Source organism: Apiospora phragmitis (assembly GCF_038363925.1).
Source record: "Apiospora phragmitis strain CBS 135458 chromosome Unknown utg000014l:1.0-1827420.0:1.0-1829600.0, whole genome shotgun sequence".
NCBI lineage: Eukaryota > Fungi > Ascomycota > Sordariomycetes > Amphisphaeriales > Apiosporaceae > Apiospora > Apiospora phragmitis.
The window spans coordinates 473,591-490,919 of NW_027117414.1; the positions used below are offsets into that span (position 1 = coordinate 473,591).

Sequence of the window (17,329 nt, forward strand, 5' to 3'; positions counted from 1 at the left end):
GGCAGATTTCCCGTCAAACATGACACCAAACGCGAAAGATTTGCTACAGATCGCATATGGCAACAAGATTCGCTGCCTTGAGAGAACGAACCTGAGTGGCTGATTGACAAACCGCCCAGCTGCTGCCTGCCTAAACATCCTTCCAGCAGGACTCTGCTGTCAACGCTGGCACCTCACTGAGACGAAGATTGTGCTGACAACAACAGTACCGACACGTAAGCAGACAGAGAGGAAACGCATCGAACTCCGACTCCGCTCGGCAAGATACAGGGGGCTTGTCCGACTGAGTAGTTGCAAATTCCTATCACATTTCCAATGTATCTGTTGCCCGTGGGAGCGGCATTCTCTTCCGCATCACTTATCGACCCTATGCATCTTAAGGAGAGTATTGAACTTATCGTGCTTCTAATTCAGTTTCACCTGCTGTGCATACACCCGAGCTTCTTCATCTGCTTCCACAGGTATGGCACAATGGGTAGGTAGCACGGGTCTAGGAGATTCTCCCCTTCTCTTTACCTTTGCTGCATAATGTTCTATCACGATGCAGAGTCCCAGCCGTAAAGTCGTACTGACATGGCCGAGGACCCGTACTGTCGGATCCGCGCGTGTTGCAGAGTGTATGTAGGCTGGCTTGCCTTATTATGTGAGGTATTTCTTATTATTACAACTCGTCCAATCGTATGCCATGGCCAGTATCCTAGCTACATGTATATCTGTCAAAAGGAGTTGGCAATGGCGACCTACATACTTCATGTTGTTAGGTTAAGGTGCATGTACTTGGGGTATTATTCCGACTGGGTCAAGTTTGCAACTGACAGCCAGGGAACCACAAGGGCAAGGAACAGGCTGGATTACCCCGCGATTGAATTAGCCCTGGTGGACTCCCAAAGGTACCTAAGGTAAGAAGTAACCATTACCAACTCCACCACCACTACTGACACGTTCTTGATGCAATCAATCGCTTGCATATCAAACTTGTGCCTCTATCAACTTGACATGACGGGATGCATACGAGGTCTAGAATTGTTTCGCCTATATTGGTCCACACCTACATCAATCCTATTTATGAGAGGGCATATCATTGATTGATGACGACGCGAGGAAAGCGCATCGGCTACTTGCTATGCTACGTGGATCCATGCATTTACGGTTTACCAGACAGGTCGGCAGTCACTTTATACTTTAGGCACTTACAGCAGCAGTAGAGTGCTAGTTAGCTCGCTGTAGGGCTCAGCCCACAGAGCAGAGTGACGACAACTTAGGTATTAGACGAGGTGAGCGCTGACTCTGACTCAAAGGACAACACTATTGCTGCCCAATCTATATTTTCCCACCTACACCTACTTCTTCAACAACGACACCACCAACCAACCGAGCAGCTACAGCCACTGCCGTCAGTCAAACGCAGAAGATCCCTGCCGGCTGCTGAGTGAAGATGCTTGAGCACGAGCACGAGCGCTAGACTGGGCATCTATCTCGCTCGCCCTTCAAGACCTCCTTCTTGATGCAGACACCCTAGTCACGGCAACACGCCGTACCTTCAATGGGTACTTTGACTGCTTGCTTGCTTGCTGGGGGGTTGCAACGCCTAATCTACCATGAAGTCCCATCAGATGTGATGTACTTTATTTGGTTTTCTCCCATGGCTAGCAGCTTGACTTTGATTCTGATCCGTTCGTTTGCAAAAAGCAAACATGTAGGAGGAATGAGCGCCAGCAGACGCGATCGATCCCTTACAGACAGGTACATCCGGCCGGGGCATTTACCTGGGGGGATGCAAGTTTCGGCATCTTGCTGCCTTGCTTAGATGCCCACGTGCTACGTTGCCAACCGAAGCTGCTATAAGGTATGGTAGGGATCGTTCGGCGTTGGGTCTGGTCGATGCGCGACAATCACTTGTTGCGACGCGACGCAACGCCAATAAGCGACCAGAGGAAAGCGAAGCTATTGGGCAACAAGAGCCTCCTCTCCGCCTGAGCTTCTTCGTCCGTCGGTAGCGACAGCCGCAGAGGATGTGCAGTGCTACATACCCTAGGAAAAAATGTCCGGTCTGTGCTTGGGTGACGACGGTTGGTGACATCTTGATAGCTGCTGTGCGCCTCGGAGGGTCGCTATTTGCTTCCTCCCGTCTAGCCCACAGCACACGCAGCACAGCAAAGGGACTGACTGACTGGCGAGTCCGGATGTCTCTCCATATCTTCTTCTATCTTGGGAAATTCTCTGTTTCGTTTCTAATCAGTGCCAAGTGGCTGCTCGGCACGAGTGGAACGAGAGCTCGACGACTGCCCATTTCACCTGCTCTGCAAACAAACAAGGTACCAGGTCGCCTTGACTTAGCAGGCAAATGTACCTGGCAATCTTGATCCCTTCGCTTCCTTCGTACTCAAACACGCCCCTTGAATTTATGAAAAAGCAAGTTATCTACCAAGTAGCTAAACCAGTGATTGCCCAAAAAGGAATTGCCTGTCTTGTTCTCGACAGGATGCTAGAAATAGAACCCTCTTCCCTCAAAGAACGATGCACTGGGCCGTCATTTGTATAACACGGTTTACTTCCCTGTCACTGCCGCCTGCAACATCGCGCAACTATACCCGACCCGTCGCTTCAAGCCATTACGACTGTTGTTGATTGATACTGTGCTCCTGGCCGGCCAGTTTGACTTGGGCATTCCGAGGATATAAATGTCTCCCCGTCTTCAGTGCTTAGAGTCGTCTCCACTGCTACCATCGTCTCTGAGATTCTCTTCATACTGAAACTACACAGCCAGCCACCTTCGCAGGCCAAGTGAAAAGCATCCTTACTACTTAGTTACTATAACCCGTCAACCCACTAGCTAGACACCATGCCATCTTCATCTTCATCTTCTTCACACCATCACCATAGCCATCAAACTACTTCTTCGCCATGGCAGCAAAAGCTTGACGGTCAGTACGGGTGAACGTACTCGACATTCCTGCGATTATTGCTAATACGTCTTAGAGGTGTGTCGTGAGTACGAGTACTCAGCGCCGGATTATCAGCTCGTGTCTGATAGGAGAGGTTAGTTGAGGAAGCCCACCAAACTCCATTTCCCTCAGCGCTACTACCAACGTGCTTTGTAGCATCCTCTCATACTGATGGATGGGTGAGCCAGGTGGTCGTACAGCTTGGTCAAGTATCGTTGTCGTCTTCAATACCACGATCCAAGCTCGCTACTGGTACGACGGCAAGAATCTCAACAACGCCCGAGAAGACGCAGCCGAGGCAGCCCTGAACTGGCTGCAACAGAAGTATGGCTACAACCCAGGATACTAGTACGGTGCCCACCTCTCCCTCGTGGACTTGAGTGCTACGCACACGCTGAAGATCTTCGTCTTCGGTTATCCCCTTTCCTTCTACATTTCATCTCTGCTGGTGCTATCCTCCACTTTATTCGGGCTTGAGTTTCCTACATTTCCACTTGTATACGATAGATTGGGGTTTGGACGGGCGTACTTGGGAAAGCCTCACGGCGAACAGTACTTGGAGATTGATAATGGCGGGGTTGCATCACACACGAATTTCCTAGTGGATCACAACCATGGCATTCCATCACGGCTCTTGATGTTTCGTGGTTTCAGCCCTCAACTTCCTCCCTGTTTTCAGCTTGGTCTAGTTGTTCGGTACCCAGGCTCTACGGTGGGGTAAAAAACAAGGATATTCGACCAGGGCATGGGTTTCAGTGTTACTGGAGCAGTGGTCAGCAGGCGCAACCTAACTCTCTTGGCCTTCGACGTCGCGGATCGAATTGCCCCTTGTCCGAGTCTATTTTCGCGCGTTTTGGATGGAACCCTGCCACCTGCAGTGTAACTGGAGCTCGGCTTCCAGAACTTTTCTGGAATACTTCTCCTTGTTTCGGAATGCCGGCTGGCCCTTCGTTGGCCGCTTTCTCATCTTTCGTTCTACAGAAAGTTTACCTTGAAACAACCACAGGGAGGATTAGCAGCCGGGTCAACAGCCCGCCAAACTCAGGCATACTCGACGCTGGTGAAGCTGCCTAACCGAAATGGGCACCCAACAGGACCCAGAAAACAGATACAGACAACAGACACCAGACTACAGATAACAGGCATGTCAATGCATGCTGATGGGTGAAATGGGCCACTCCTTGTGGGGTTTAGGGGCGTTTGGGCATTGTCACTTTCGATTTGGGATGGTTCAGGAAGGAAAAGCACTTTTGAGACTTGGCGATATTGGGAAAAGGATGGAAATATTTCGTGTGTCAGAAACGGAAATGTTGAGGCGAGCCTGTTGCTCTGGCCTTGTGGTGTCGGCTTCCTGCTTGCTTTTGATTCTTTTTCCTCCGCCGTGGACCCCCCACGCAAACATTCCGATATCCCTGGTATCACTTCTACTTATGTTACTGCTAGTGAATGGGACTTTGATGATTACATTGTTCATGGCGTTTCAGGCATTTTCTTGGTGAATTTTGGGCCTTTGTCTCACTGTTGTCGGCCCTGCGTCTTTCTGGTAGTGTGTAATATGGGTTCTTTGGTCGGATCCGGAATGAGGGGATGAAACTCAAGATTATGTTTCTGTGATTGAACACCCCCTTGTCTTACTAATTCACAGGCTTATAGGGGAGCCCAGACCGAAGAAAAGAGGAACCCGGTCACCGGTGAAGTCTTGACACAGGTTGCGCGTATCTGAGTACCGGAGGTGATGGAGCAAGCAAGGTGAGACATACGTAAACTCATTCCGAACCATCACATTAAAGTAAACGGCTACAAATGGATCCCCTCCATTGATCACAACCACTCGTTTTCGTAGCTTTCGGCACGCGATTGTTACAATGTATAATTTGTAGCTGATAATGTGATATCTCCTGTTTCCTGTGTCATTTCCGCCAAGTACTTAATATATACCGGTATCACCAACCTCCCATGGCCACAAGTTGATATCAGGCAGCTCTCCCGCCTCATGCTACCCACCCAATTACCTAATGTAGTATTTAGTGTGGAGGTGAAAGAATCAATGATCGCTTGAGGAAATGCAAAGAATAAGCAAAAGGGCTGGGGGGTTGATGTGCATCAAGCACTCAGTCAGTCACCAAGTCACTCCAAAACCGGAAAAGCAAGCAGATTGAATACTGCCGTTCTGGAAGCCGGTGTGGAGGAGCCTCATCCAGGCAAGCTTTTGCTTTTTTCTTTCTTTCAAGTAATCTTCGAAGTTAGATGTATTGCCATATTTTGAGTCAACTTGGCGCCTGTTTACATTCAGCAGAAAACGGATATTGGCGGTATTAGAGATCGACGACTTGCCATCTCATTCTCGTCTCTTTCTGTCCCCTGTGTCAACCTCTTCCCCTATCGCGCAGATAGCAACGGGCTTTGTCATTAAGCTTTCAGCTGGCTTGTTCGGAGATGCCTTTCTAGATTGATAAGTAACAACTGACATTACTATATGATCAGATGAAGTATTGCATTCTGTAAGCAGATGTTGTGTTCGTCGAGCGTGGGATACTGCAATCCACATTCTGATTCAGCCGATGTGTCTGTCGTCCAAACCCCCATATACCCCCCACGATATCTACTCCCACCAACCCGAGTATGCATGCTGCGTTATTTTATTTATTAATATTAGGTATGCTCCGTATCTGAATACACATGTCGTATGGCCGAGTAGAGGATCGTCGCTGCAATATGGCTCATTCCCCATCCCAGCCAAGTTTTGCACGCTCAGAGACGACCCCCAAATCTCGTAAGAGGTCATTCGGACGCCGTGGCTGCAAGCACGTCCCCATCATATTTCTTCAGGTGGCTTGCTTGGTGGCTCGGTGGCTTCGCCGGATGCGAGAGCCGGCCTGCTAGCCCTCAGTCCGCATCGGCGCTGTCAACCCCATCATCCAACGTAGGCGCGTTGTGTTACCTAGAAGGGAAGAGGGGGTGAGGGTACAAGCTACATGCATACGCATATGCAGGTTATAGACTTTGTGCCATTTGATTAATGGGTATACTTTTCTACTAACCGCACATCATCACTCTCCTGGCCGTTATGTGTGTTAGGATTGTGACGAGAGAAAAGAAAGCATCAGGCGACGTCAACCAGTAGATTCTTCCATCTCACCTCGAAAGTAAATTTACCAGAAGAAGCATACAAGACAGGGTAGAAAGTCGGTGTATTAGTCGTTTTACGACGGGGAAATAAGAGAAGAAGCAAACTAACTCAGTAACTGCAACAAGAGTCCTTCTTTCAGCCGCCAAGCCACACCTGATTGGGCCCAACGCATTGGTAGGTCCTGGCCGCTGGTCATGGCTGACGAAGGGGCGTAGGATCGGGGTGTTCAACAATTTTTGGGCATATCTGCGACATCAGGCAGGTTGCCCTATAAGATAACTGCCGAGACGGGACGGACAGAGCAAGGCAAGGCAAGGCAGCATTGCAGAAAGTTTACATATGCATGTTTGAAAGCTGCCTGGCCGACTGCTGGTTGGCGCTTGATGACACCACAAGACGTGGGAAGCGTAGAACTGCCCTTTCAGGAAACCCGGCAACACTACATCAGATAGCCGTTCGCTGTCACATCGGGAAAAGAGTAAAAAAGCAAATATCAAAGTCGGCCGTGCTGGTCCGTGTGGTCTTAAAGCCTGTCTAGGGGGAATTTGGATAGTCATGTACTCTGTGTCATGATGCGTTGATGCCTTGCTAACACAAATCTTCGACTGGGTGGTGAGCGAGCCTGAACGAGCGCACTTGTTCGAGGATTGTAGGAGTGGCAGGTCATCACCGAAGAGTATAAACCGCAACCTTGACAAAAAAAGATTCGCTTGGGTCTGTTGAGATGCCCATGTGGGATATGTGATAAAACTACTCAAATATACTCGAAGCTATGTAGATCGGGATGCTTTCTTTTTGGGGTTTTCTTTGACTCATGCGACACCCCAGGGACAATCTGTCCCAAAGACCCGGCCACATCCGAATACCGAAGCGGCTTCTGGTCACACGACGAAAACAAAGCGATCTGTCACTCAACGCGGTCGTCTCAGGCAGGCGGTAAAGTCTCGCCCATGTATCCTCCGGTACAATCAGACGGCGACGGGAAAACCAACCTGTTTCAAGATAAGTAATGTGTCACCCATCAATCGTAAAAGGCAAGCATGAAAGTCTCCGAGATGAACCGTCAATAAGTAGTAACTTCATCAAAAAGGGGTATCACGCTACAATGGCATCTTGAGGCAAGATATGGTCCGCTTAGAGAACAGGCCAACAGACGGTCAAGGGTGTGAACACCTGCTCCAGTTGTGGTGAATCCTCCCGTTCAGACGCTGTATCACTGGAGTAGAATGGCTGGCTCAGTCATGTTGGAATAACCTAGACAGCGACTCGCCGTAGTGGATTCGTCGTATGGCCTCCGCAATATGGGCGCTATGTCCAGAATCTCGAGCTTCGGGACACACCGCACTGTGTTGTTGCTGAGGGACAGAGTTGGTCACGACAATCTTATCAATTGCAGAAGCGTTGATGCGTGCCAAGGCGTCGCCACTGAATATGCCGTGAGTCAAAAGGGCGTAAATAGCGACCGCGCCTTCGCGATGCAATAGCTTAGCGGCACGGGTGATCGTATTTGCGGTATCAGCCAGATCATCGACGAGAATACAGACCCGATTCTGGACTGACCCTACAAGCATCATGGTGGCGTTTTGGCGGTCCGTTATGTTGATCGGTCGACGCTCCTAATAAACCAAATTAGAGTCGGTTCGAATTCTGACCACACCTCGTCGGCTTACTTTGTGGATGAGAGCGAAATCCATTCCGAGAGAATCGGCAATGGCTGTCGCCCGCTTCGCACCGCCCGCATCGGGACTGACGATCACAGCCTCCTTGTAGTCGGGAATTTGCTGTTTAATGTAACTTTTCAGTAGCGGGCGGCCGTATAGATTGTCCATGGGTATGTCAAAGAACCCCTGGTACTGCGCATCGTGCAAATCCAGTGCAACCACACTGACATGAGTATTAGCATGCCTCTATGACATGTGGCCAGTTCATAGAGTTGGTATACATACTGGTCCGCTCCGGCACATGTCAACAGGTCAGCGATCAAAGTGCCAGCCTGTGCCACCCATCTCTTATATCCGGGCTTTGCCTCAACAGCCTCGACAGCTTTCGGGTCCAAGTTCACGTCGTAGTCATGCGTGGTAAAATTCCCTGGCTGGGAGGCTATGGAGCCGGAATGACTTCGACCAGTGCTTCCATTCCGCTCCTGATGTGAGAGACGGACTTTGTTAAGAGCCTTACTCAAATCGACACCATTGCTCAAGGCGGCACTCTGGGCAACCCCGAGACCAGGGGTGGGCGGCACACTTTCGAATGTGTACTTGCTGTCGGAAGTTGGTTTACTGAGAGGAGCGCCTTGCTTGCGGTAGGCTAGGTCGGGCTGGCGCGAATAGGGGAAGAGTGGAGTTATGGCCGTGACTCGTTTGGCGGAGCCGGTCTTGCAAGCTGATATCACTGATGATACATGCTGGTTAGCCCGGCAGATGGAGGGCGGCGGCAGCAGGAGAGCGAATATAGATGGTATACTCACTGATACATAGCTCCATCAAATTGTCGTTGACTGCGCCGCCTCCAGTCTGAATAATGAAAACATCCTTTCCCCGTACAGAATCCTTGATCTCGCATCTGCTCTCGCCGCCCGAGAACTTGCTCAAGACACGATCGCCCGAAGCTATGCCAAGAAGGTTGCAAACGTTCTCGGTCAGGTGTGGGTGCGAGTTGCCCGAAAGAATCACAATATTCCTAACCATTTTGACTCGACCCGGACGGTTGACGGCTTCTTATCTACCAATGGCAGGCTTGTCGCAACGGGTGGGTAATACGTCAGAGGATCTGAGGTGGATTGTCCGTCGAGTGGTTGGATCTGGCGGTATTTGCAGAGTTGTTCATTTCTGGCTGTTGTTGACGAAGGGGGAAAGTTGCAATCCAGGCATCGTACGACTGGGAGGGTAAGACCGCATGCCAAGTCAGGGTTGCGTCAAAAAAGTTCATCAAACCTTGGGTTAAGTAACGTGGGGGGAGCTGCGATAAAGAAAAATGGCCCAATCCCTTCGCGGGGTGCCCACAAGGGACAGGGACCGATGGCTAACGTTCAGCCCGTGCTGGCTTGGCCTGCCGCCTTCCAATAGTGCGAGCTTGGGCCTTTCAATTGAGTTGACTGAGGTTAATGCTCACGAGTCACTGGGTACCTAAGGTACAGTGCCGAAACAAAGTGAGTACTGTACGGGTAACCCGAGATCAACGATGTGACGAAAGGCGCGAAGTCGATAACGAGACTGCCAGGCACCAGGTTCCAGGGGTGTTGATCAACCACCCCAGCTACGGAGGCGCCTGTGGTTTTTGATCTAGAGAAGTGACCTTTCTATTCTACACTCTTTTTTTAATTAATAAGATCTCTGTACTACCAGTCAACGATGCCTGAGATCGCCGAAGGTAAGGAAGCCTGCTGACTCCTTATTTGGTGTGTACCCCATTCACTGACGCGTGAGGCGAAGTTGCTCGTATAACCCATTTCCTGCGCCAGCATTTGGTCGGCAAAAGAATCAGTAAGGTCGTAGCTGCAGACGACAGCAATGTCTTTGGCAAAGTAGGGACCACCGGCGCCGAGTTCCAGAAAGCCGTTACGGGGAAGCAGGTTGTAAGCGCCGGGAGCCAAGGCAAATATTTCTGGTAGGACACACACGCTGGGTCGGGGAAATGCACCCGGAGACTGAGACAATCCTGTTTCTAGGATTACTTTGGATACTCCACCGCATCCGGTCATGCATTTTGGCATGACTGGGTGGATTCACATCCGCTCAGAACAGACGGGCTACACACGGTACATCGAGAAGACCAAGAACGACAAGGAGGAGTGGCCGCCGCGCTTCTGGAAGTTTCAGCTGGAGACCGACAGCGACCCCAAAGTCGAGGTGGCCTTCACGGACGCCCGGCGCTTCGGGCGCGTCCGCCTCGTCCACTGCCCTGGCGACGACATTCGAAAACACTCGCCGCTCAAGGAGAACGGCCCCGACCCCGTGGTCGACAAGGACCTCTTCACCGAGGACTACCTCAAGCAGAAGATGCGGAGCCGCCACGTGCCCATCAAAGCCCTGTTGCTCGACCAGGCCATGATTAGCGGCATCGGCAACTGGGTCGGCGACGAGATCATGTACCATGCCAAGCTGCATCCCGAGCAGTACTCGGACGACTTCAGCGACGAGGGCATGCGCAGGCTGTTCAAGTCGATCATGTATGTGTGCGATACTGCGGTGGGTCATCTGGGCGACTCAGACAAGTTCCCAGAGGATTGGCTGTTCAACCACCGTTGGGGCAAGGGAAGAAAGACGCTGCCACTACTCTGCCAACCGGCGAGAAGATCGTATTTATCACCGTTGGCGGACGAACCAGCTGTGTGGTGCCCAGTGTACAGAAGAAGACGGGCAAAACCACTATGCCAGATACCAAGGAGGAGCGTGAAGCTCTGGAAAACGGTGCGGAGAGCAAGTACTTCGAGGAGAAAACGCCCAAGAAGGGTGGCAAGGCCAAGGCTATCAAGAAAGAGGAAGAGCAGCCAGCGCCCAAGACGGTGAGGCCGGCGAAGCGCAAGGCCGTGAAGGAGGAAGTGGAGGAAGCAGCCCCTGAGGAGGTGGCTCCTATCAAGAGGAATATAAAGAACCCTCGAAAGGGCTCAGCTACAGACGCAGAGCCTGTCGACTTCAGTGACACCAAAACGAAGAAGAGCAAGCCGGAAGCCAAATCGGTGGATCCTACGCCAGAATTGGGGCGCAGACGGTCGGGGAGGCTCAGGGCAAAGGATATTTGACATGAAGGTTGAGGTTGCTTGAGGATGGCATCACCTCCGTATTGACAGCGTTCATTATGGTGGTCCCCTGGGCGATGCTTTTGTAGGATTTGGATGTGGTACTAATATTTGGTTCTGACGCGTAGTTATCTACTCCTGGCAATTCATGTTTGCTATGGAAGCACTTCTTCTCCTATCCTTGCCATTGATTGCATCTGTTATCCATGATCTTGACATTACCACTAAACTAGATTGTCCATACACACCTAGATGCCGTAACAGAACCTGAGGCATGCCGCTTGAAGGCGGTATCTAACTTTTAACCATTAGCTGCATCGCTCTACTCGGCCATTAGACATCGGCCAGGCTGCTGCTATGCTGAGTCCCGATGGACAAGTCATCGGAAATAGTCAATATGGTTTCTCAGTAAAAGGCCTCGATGGAGCCTTCAAGGTGAGGTCATGGACTAGCAACTACTTCAACTAATGATGAGAGGAGCAGGCCTTATACAGTGCTGATATTCTCCACATCCTGGCTCTCGTCGCTGTGAAGATATCCCTCCTCGTCGCCCTTCTTGCCATAACGTCTTACTATAGCCGCCACCGCCGTAGTCGCTTCAACCTGGGGCATCACCTCGGTCTTCGCGTTGGCTCTCCAATGCCCTGCGCCCCAGAGGTGAAACGTGCTGAGTTCGAATGGGAGTATCAGGATGTCCCAGCAGTTGGCGCCCGGCCACATACGGTGTTGTGGCTTTGATAGTGCAGTCAGCTCATTCGGCCAATTATTTCCCGGCTAATTCCCAACCATGTACTGCTCTACCTTTTCAAGAGTAATGTTGGTGTGTGGGGGAAGCCGCTGAAAAGCTGCGGATTTGCTCCAATGTCAGCCTTGAAGGTGTGGTATTCCAACACACCCTGACACCCCGAGGTTACTTTGATAATCTCACGTACATGAATTGCAATGAGTGGTATTCCGACACCATCTTTCAATCCTTACGTGCCCCTCACCTCTAATTACCTACCCTCCCAATCATACGGTTGTTTCCACGGCGGCTAGTCGCTTTAACGCATCTAATCGTCACTCTTTAGAGGCAGGTCCATAGATCCATCATTACCGATCCTTGCCAGAGGAACGTCTCACGCGAAGTTATCTGTGGCAAATTCGAAGACCTGCCATAGTAGGCGCAATAAGCGACCGGCAGGCTTTGGAGGTCACGAAGTGTTGTAGTCGGCCTTGATAAGCAATCGCCTAAGTTCTGCACATGTAGGCGCCAGAGACCATGGTTCGCTGCAGATCAATACATGAGTTCGGCCCAGTCGGATACCTATCGCCCAGTCCCAAGCTCCCCAATTGCTTGACCACTGTCAGCGTTATCGCGATGAAGTTACATTGTCAACCCGTTACTCGGTGGTACGCCTACTGCACGCCTACTGCACGCCTGCCGCAGGGCCATGAGCCTAGGCGGTTATAAACTCCCTGATGTGTTGCACATGTTTCTGCCGCTGGTCAGAATGCGAGAAGTGGGCGGCACCGTCCAGTGTAATCCACTTCACTTTCTCAATGCAATCAAAGAAAGGTTGCATCGCCACATCTTGGGCTTCATCGTCGGATCCGTTGATCAGAAGGGTGGGAACGTGGATCTTGCCCAACAGCGGGATACAAGTCCAGTCGCGAAGCGAGCCGGAGGCGTATAGCTCACTGGGACCGTACCTGCACGTATCATCAGCTCGCCTCCATGATGGGGTTTTCTCATGCCGACAATGGTAAAGGTAAGACTCACATAGTACCGTACGTCGTCGGATCCTTGGCAGACCAGTCAAGTGCAGCCTTAACCTCCTTCGAAGGCCAAGGCCGCTCTAGGCTGAGATGTCGCTTGTAGAAGACCTCGACGGCTGTCTCGTATTCGGGGCTCTCGAAATCCTTCTTCTCTTCCGCACGGCTGAGCGTGTCTTGAATGTCTTGTGGGAGTTTGTTCCTCAAAGTTGTAATGCCCTTTCGCCACAGATCCATGCTTGCCAGGCTGCTTGTGACGATGAGGCGTCGGAGATTCGCCGCGCGCGATGGTGTCACGGCCCATTCGGCCACTAGCATGCCGCCCCAAGAATGGCCATAGATGTCGATGGGTCGTTCTTGGAGCCCTAGATGACAGATGAGGTTGTCGAGTTCGTCCATGAATAGCTCGACTGACCAAAACTCCTCGTCGCCATCTTTATCTGGCAGATGCGTGGATCGCCCATTCCCAATCTGATCGTAGAACACCAGAGGCACTGAAGAGGCAAGGTCTGTCAGTGGCAGCAGGTAGTCGTGGCATGCCCCGGGCCCGCCATGAACTACGATCAGAGGTGTCTTGGATGCGTCGAGCTCGCCCACAACCTTGTACCACGTTTTGCAGGGCTCGGGAAGGCCAGCGACCTTAAAACCAACGGTCCCCTCTTCCGTGTAAACCATGATTCTTCGTCTTTTAAATCTTGAATGCGTGTGGGAGAAAGCAATTGAGGGAGCGCCTTGAACAGCTTAGCGTTCTGTTATAAACCGAACCAGTAGGCGTGTGCACATATGTCCCCGCCCCTTAACCTACATAGGTGCTTACATTACCTCCAACTATTCCGTACCCCTTCTCTGTGGGGCAGTGATGTAGAAATGCAAGGGCAAAGCATGAAGGGTTTGAGTGTAGGTAGGTTGTATTCTTGATAATTGTCGGATTCCATGATGCCGCGCCTGAAATCTGCAAGAACTGCCAGGGCTGCGGTGAGATACCGGGAACGATGCCGACGGTGTAGTTTGCATTCCAAATCGTCAGTTACGGCACGAAGCTGAGGTAGCCAGCCTACAGGTTCTTGCTACGACGTAGGCGAACCTCCATAACCAATCACGTTGCGAGTTTGGCATGTGATGTCAAGCAGTCTTGGGGAGTGTTGGGGATAGTTGACACAACAACTATTGCATGTAGCGTCGTATACATGGACCGGATATTGGGTTACGATCGCTCCCTTGCTTCAACTTGATAGCTGCCTACCCTTACCAACACCGATACATGCCCCTTCGGTGCAGATTATACGTTATGCTTGGATGCATAATTGTCCGTCTTAATACTGTGGTATATTTAATGGACCAGACCGTGACTCCAACCATTATTCTGCCATATAGTAGTCTGATGAACGATTAAGGATTATTTAGGTTCTTGGTGATTTTGTGGTTTCTGCCTTCGTCCGGGATACCCGCGGTGTTTATGCCACTGATTATGATCGGCTCAGGCCCACGGCCGCTCGTGTGACAACTCTCGGTGCCTCTTCCCACTCAACACTATTTGGCCTCCGCCAACGATGGTTCCTGAAGCCCTTGCTCAACCATCGGCAGCCTCCCAGCATCGTATTGCATCATAGCCACTTCAAATAGCAAGACTCAACCCTCGAGAACCAAAGGCAACCACCACAGTCCATTCGACCATGGTGAAAATAACAGGAACTCTTCCCCAGAGACGCGAAACCAGAGCATATAGTGTCAGTCACTCATGGGTTTGCCTGGATTCCTATCGCAACCTGGCTGCTGACTTGCACGGGAGCGGCACTACAGCTGGCGCGGATTGGCATTACCGTGGCTTGGCGTAAGTGAAGTCTTCTATAACTGCTTATAAGTTTGGACTTCTTGTCTGACTGGACATAGAGGATTGCATACAAACTTCTCGGGGAAAGCCATTCGTGATCGCCCGTTGTGTCGATCAAGTCTTGGGATAGCGGCATAGACTCTACTGCGACAAGAGTAATCGAGAGACACCAACAACCTAATATTAGGGTTGTACAATCAAGTGAGTCGAAAGAACATCTCATTTGTAGTTCGTAAGTTGACGAGGGCATGTAGCACTAAGCCTAACGCGTAGTTTCCTTTCCCCCTTAGTTTTGCAGTCTAAGCAACAGCCCCCAAACGCCTTCGCTCTCCATATGAAGCAATACACTATGGACGATCATGCTCACTGTGAGTAAGGGGCACGTATGTCTCAGTCCTTGAGCGCGTCCCGTAGTAGTCCCATCTCAGCCAATTTGACGATGAACGCGTGGATCGCCGGCGTGTAGTCCAGTCTCCGACTCTCCATCTTGGTCATTGCCTCGTGTCTTATCTCGATGATCTCTTGTTCCTCAGGTGTCGGGTTTCGTTTCTCTCCTTGGTCCGTTTCGGCCTCAGCCACGTTGTCCCCATCAGCGCCGGCGAGCAGAGGAGCATCGCACACAGCCAGCAAGTTGTAGTTGAGCTGAGCGTCGACGCTCGCCTCCATACGCGCTGCGATCGCGGACGAGGCGATGTGCAGCCACGGCTGTATCAACTCGTTGTCTTCATTGCCATTCTCTGGAGACTCTGGGGTGGCGTACGTGCCATGGCAGAGCGGTTTAGCCTCGAGGCCGTCAAGTTCCCAGACGCGGCCGGCCACTGGGACGTAAGCGATGTAGTGGTTCGCTATCTCTATGTCCCTCTTCCTTTTTCTCGGGGGTTTCTTCTTGTTCCCGTTGCCTGAAGTCTTCCGGGCTGTTGATTTCTTTTTGGCGCTCAAAACCTTCTTTTGTTCCTTCTCCCACTCCTCGAATTTGTTGTCCAGCAACAAATCTTCTGAGAGTAGATCGAGGCGCCGTGCAGTACTATTGTGTATCCCACGGATGAAGTCGTTCTTGTCGAGCATTTGGCCTCGGTGTGGCGGTGGTAGATCCGCGGTAGCAGCCTTGAACTCGGTCAACTCTGGACCAAAACCAGGATCTGACGCGTTCATGAGGATATTCATTATGGCGACTGTAGCGCAGGCATTGGCGGTGGTTTGGTTACCGAACCAAAGCCCCTCCGGGCAATCCTCGCGCTTTTCGGCCATATCCTCATCCTCATCCTCCTCATTGTATTGGTACAGAAAAATGAGCCCATGGACAGGCCGCGGCAGAAATGCCAGAGCTTCCGGGTCCAAGCCCCAGAGCTCGCGAATTTGGAAGCTTGGCGCACCGAAGGACTGCAGCATGGCGTTGAAGAAAGCTGGCTCGGACTCGATTTCTACCCACCCTGCGAACTCCTTACGCTCGCCTGGTTGCATGGCAGACAGGGAATGTTCCAGTTGCGCAAGGTTGGCCTTCAGCGTTTCTGGCTCCATCTTTTTGGATGCCATTTCTGACGCCTTGCGTTTAGGTCTGGTTGATACCGTAGTTCTCGTAGTACCGCCAAGGGATGATGAAGGAGGATGGAATTCCTCGTCTTCGTATCGATTGACAATCTTCCTAGCCCGTGCGGAACGGCGAATGGGCTTGATAGGCTCGTCGTCACCAACAAGTGCCATGGGATCAGGTTCCGGGCATGTGTTGACGTCCTTGGGCTTTGAGGATGACAGAGAATCCGACCTGGTGCTCTCGGTGGGGTTGAGCGTCGTCGTATCCCAGTCCTCTGCTGCGGCTGTAGTAACTACCTCCGGATCCTCCTGGTCCTTCTTGCCGTCGCTCGTTGTAGTGAGGGGTTCTGGTACTGTGCTATTACTTATAGTAATATGGTGCTCAATCTCCATCTGCTGCTGCACGCTCACGTTCACGGTATTTGAGTTCATGACTTGCTGTGTTGTGCTAGGCTCTGAGTGTGCTGCCTTCATACCATTATCCGCTGTGCCTTGCGATGTAGTCTCCGCCATGTGATTGTCCTTGAAATGGCCTGGGTCTGATGTTTGGTTGAGGTTTTCAGACTCATGGCCCGTCGCATCATCCACCTTGGTACGGCTGACCAGGTCTGCACCTTCATCCATTGTTGCCGGAATATTATTCATGATTCGTGAGGGAATGAAGGTATCCCTAATGAGACTGAAAAGGGCGCGTAGAAAATCGGCGAAAGACACCAGACTGAGGCCAAAATAAATAATCTAAGTATCCGAAAACGCTCTAGGAGTCCCAGGCAGAGAGTATGTAAGAGGCTGCGGCATTGGAGTACAAACCGGCAACTGACAGGCGAAAATGATTTTGGCAACCACCACAGGCTCCCCAGATTGGAGTTGAGCGACTTTCAAAGAGAAGTACAGTTTGAAAGTAGGACAAGGTTTTAATTTCATTCATGCATGAACAATCACTTCCATGATTAAAATATTCTGAATGTCAAGGTGTGCCTTTGTCACCTGCTGGGATCTCAATGTTATGAGGGCTGTTGGTAGGAGGTAATATGGTACAATAGCAGTACAATAGCAGTACAGTAGCCCGCTGTAGCTGTAGCTGTAGATCCATAGCTGTGGCTGGCAGCTAACCTAAGCTCTAGTGGACCCGAAACTCTGGTCTTACGAAGCAGCCAGGGCCCTTGTCTGCTTGTCTTATTGAAGAATTTATGCACGGCCAGCGTAGTGCATAACGGCGCACAAGTGGATCCAGCTTTCAAGACGCGCCCGTTTGGATACCCAATCTTTTTTTGGACGTGACTGGGTGACTGGCACGGAAAGATTTCGAGAGCATGGGTCCGGCCTTTAGTGTGTGTTTACTATCCAACTTGAGCCTTTGGAGCTTCTGAGGATTCATTGATTGCTCCAACAACAAAGTA

General features: G+C 51.1%; 6 protein-coding genes across 6 annotated transcripts; 2 read left to right on the forward strand and 4 right to left on the reverse strand.

Annotated features, from left to right (window-relative positions):
- Nucleotides 1–2,842: 2,842 nt before the first annotated feature.
- On the forward strand, nucleotides 2,843–3,294 carry PG994_014778 (uncharacterized protein; the record flags this gene model as incomplete). The annotated part of the gene is made up of 3 exons (XM_066866187.1): nucleotides 2,843–2,924; nucleotides 2,980–3,039; nucleotides 3,134–3,294. The coding sequence occupies 3 exons, from the start codon at nucleotides 2,843–2,845 to the stop codon at nucleotides 3,292–3,294; spliced, it is 303 nt and encodes a 100-aa protein (XP_066707863.1).
- Nucleotides 3,295–7,310: 4,016 nt separating this feature from the next.
- On the reverse strand, nucleotides 7,311–8,762 carry PG994_014779 (uncharacterized protein; the record flags this gene model as incomplete). The annotated part of the gene is made up of 4 exons (XM_066866188.1): nucleotides 7,311–7,691; nucleotides 7,746–7,959; nucleotides 8,022–8,466; nucleotides 8,543–8,762. 4 exons carry the CDS (start codon nucleotides 8,760–8,762, stop codon nucleotides 7,311–7,313), a joined length of 1,260 nt encoding a protein of 419 aa, XP_066707864.1.
- Nucleotides 8,763–9,425: 663 nt separating this feature from the next.
- On the forward strand, nucleotides 9,426–10,816 carry PG994_014780 (Formamidopyrimidine-DNA glycosylase N-terminal domain-containing protein; the record flags this gene model as incomplete). Its single annotated transcript, XM_066866189.1, is given in 4 exon segments — nucleotides 9,426–9,444; nucleotides 9,507–9,681; nucleotides 9,743–10,317; nucleotides 10,329–10,816. 4 exon segments carry the CDS (start codon nucleotides 9,426–9,428, stop codon nucleotides 10,814–10,816), a joined length of 1,257 nt encoding a protein of 418 aa, XP_066707865.1.
- A 483-nt stretch (nucleotides 10,817–11,299) lies between these two features.
- Nucleotides 11,300–11,533, reverse strand: PG994_014781 (uncharacterized protein; the record flags this gene model as incomplete). The annotated part of the gene is made up of 1 exon (XM_066866190.1): nucleotides 11,300–11,533. One exon carries the CDS (start codon nucleotides 11,531–11,533, stop codon nucleotides 11,300–11,302), a length of 234 nt encoding a protein of 77 aa, XP_066707866.1.
- A 719-nt stretch (nucleotides 11,534–12,252) lies between these two features.
- On the reverse strand, nucleotides 12,253–13,243 carry PG994_014782 (proline-specific peptidase; the record flags this gene model as incomplete). Its single annotated transcript, XM_066866191.1, has 2 exons — nucleotides 12,253–12,505; nucleotides 12,576–13,243. The coding sequence occupies 2 exons, from the start codon at nucleotides 13,241–13,243 to the stop codon at nucleotides 12,253–12,255; spliced, it is 921 nt and encodes a 306-aa protein (XP_066707867.1).
- A 1,546-nt stretch (nucleotides 13,244–14,789) lies between these two features.
- PG994_014783 (Ubiquitin carboxyl-terminal hydrolase isozyme L5) lies at nucleotides 14,790–16,553 on the reverse strand (the record flags this gene model as incomplete). The annotated part of the gene is made up of 1 exon (XM_066866192.1): nucleotides 14,790–16,553. The coding sequence occupies one exon, from the start codon at nucleotides 16,551–16,553 to the stop codon at nucleotides 14,790–14,792; it is 1,764 nt and encodes a 587-aa protein (XP_066707868.1).
- Nucleotides 16,554–17,329: the final 776 nt, after the last annotated feature.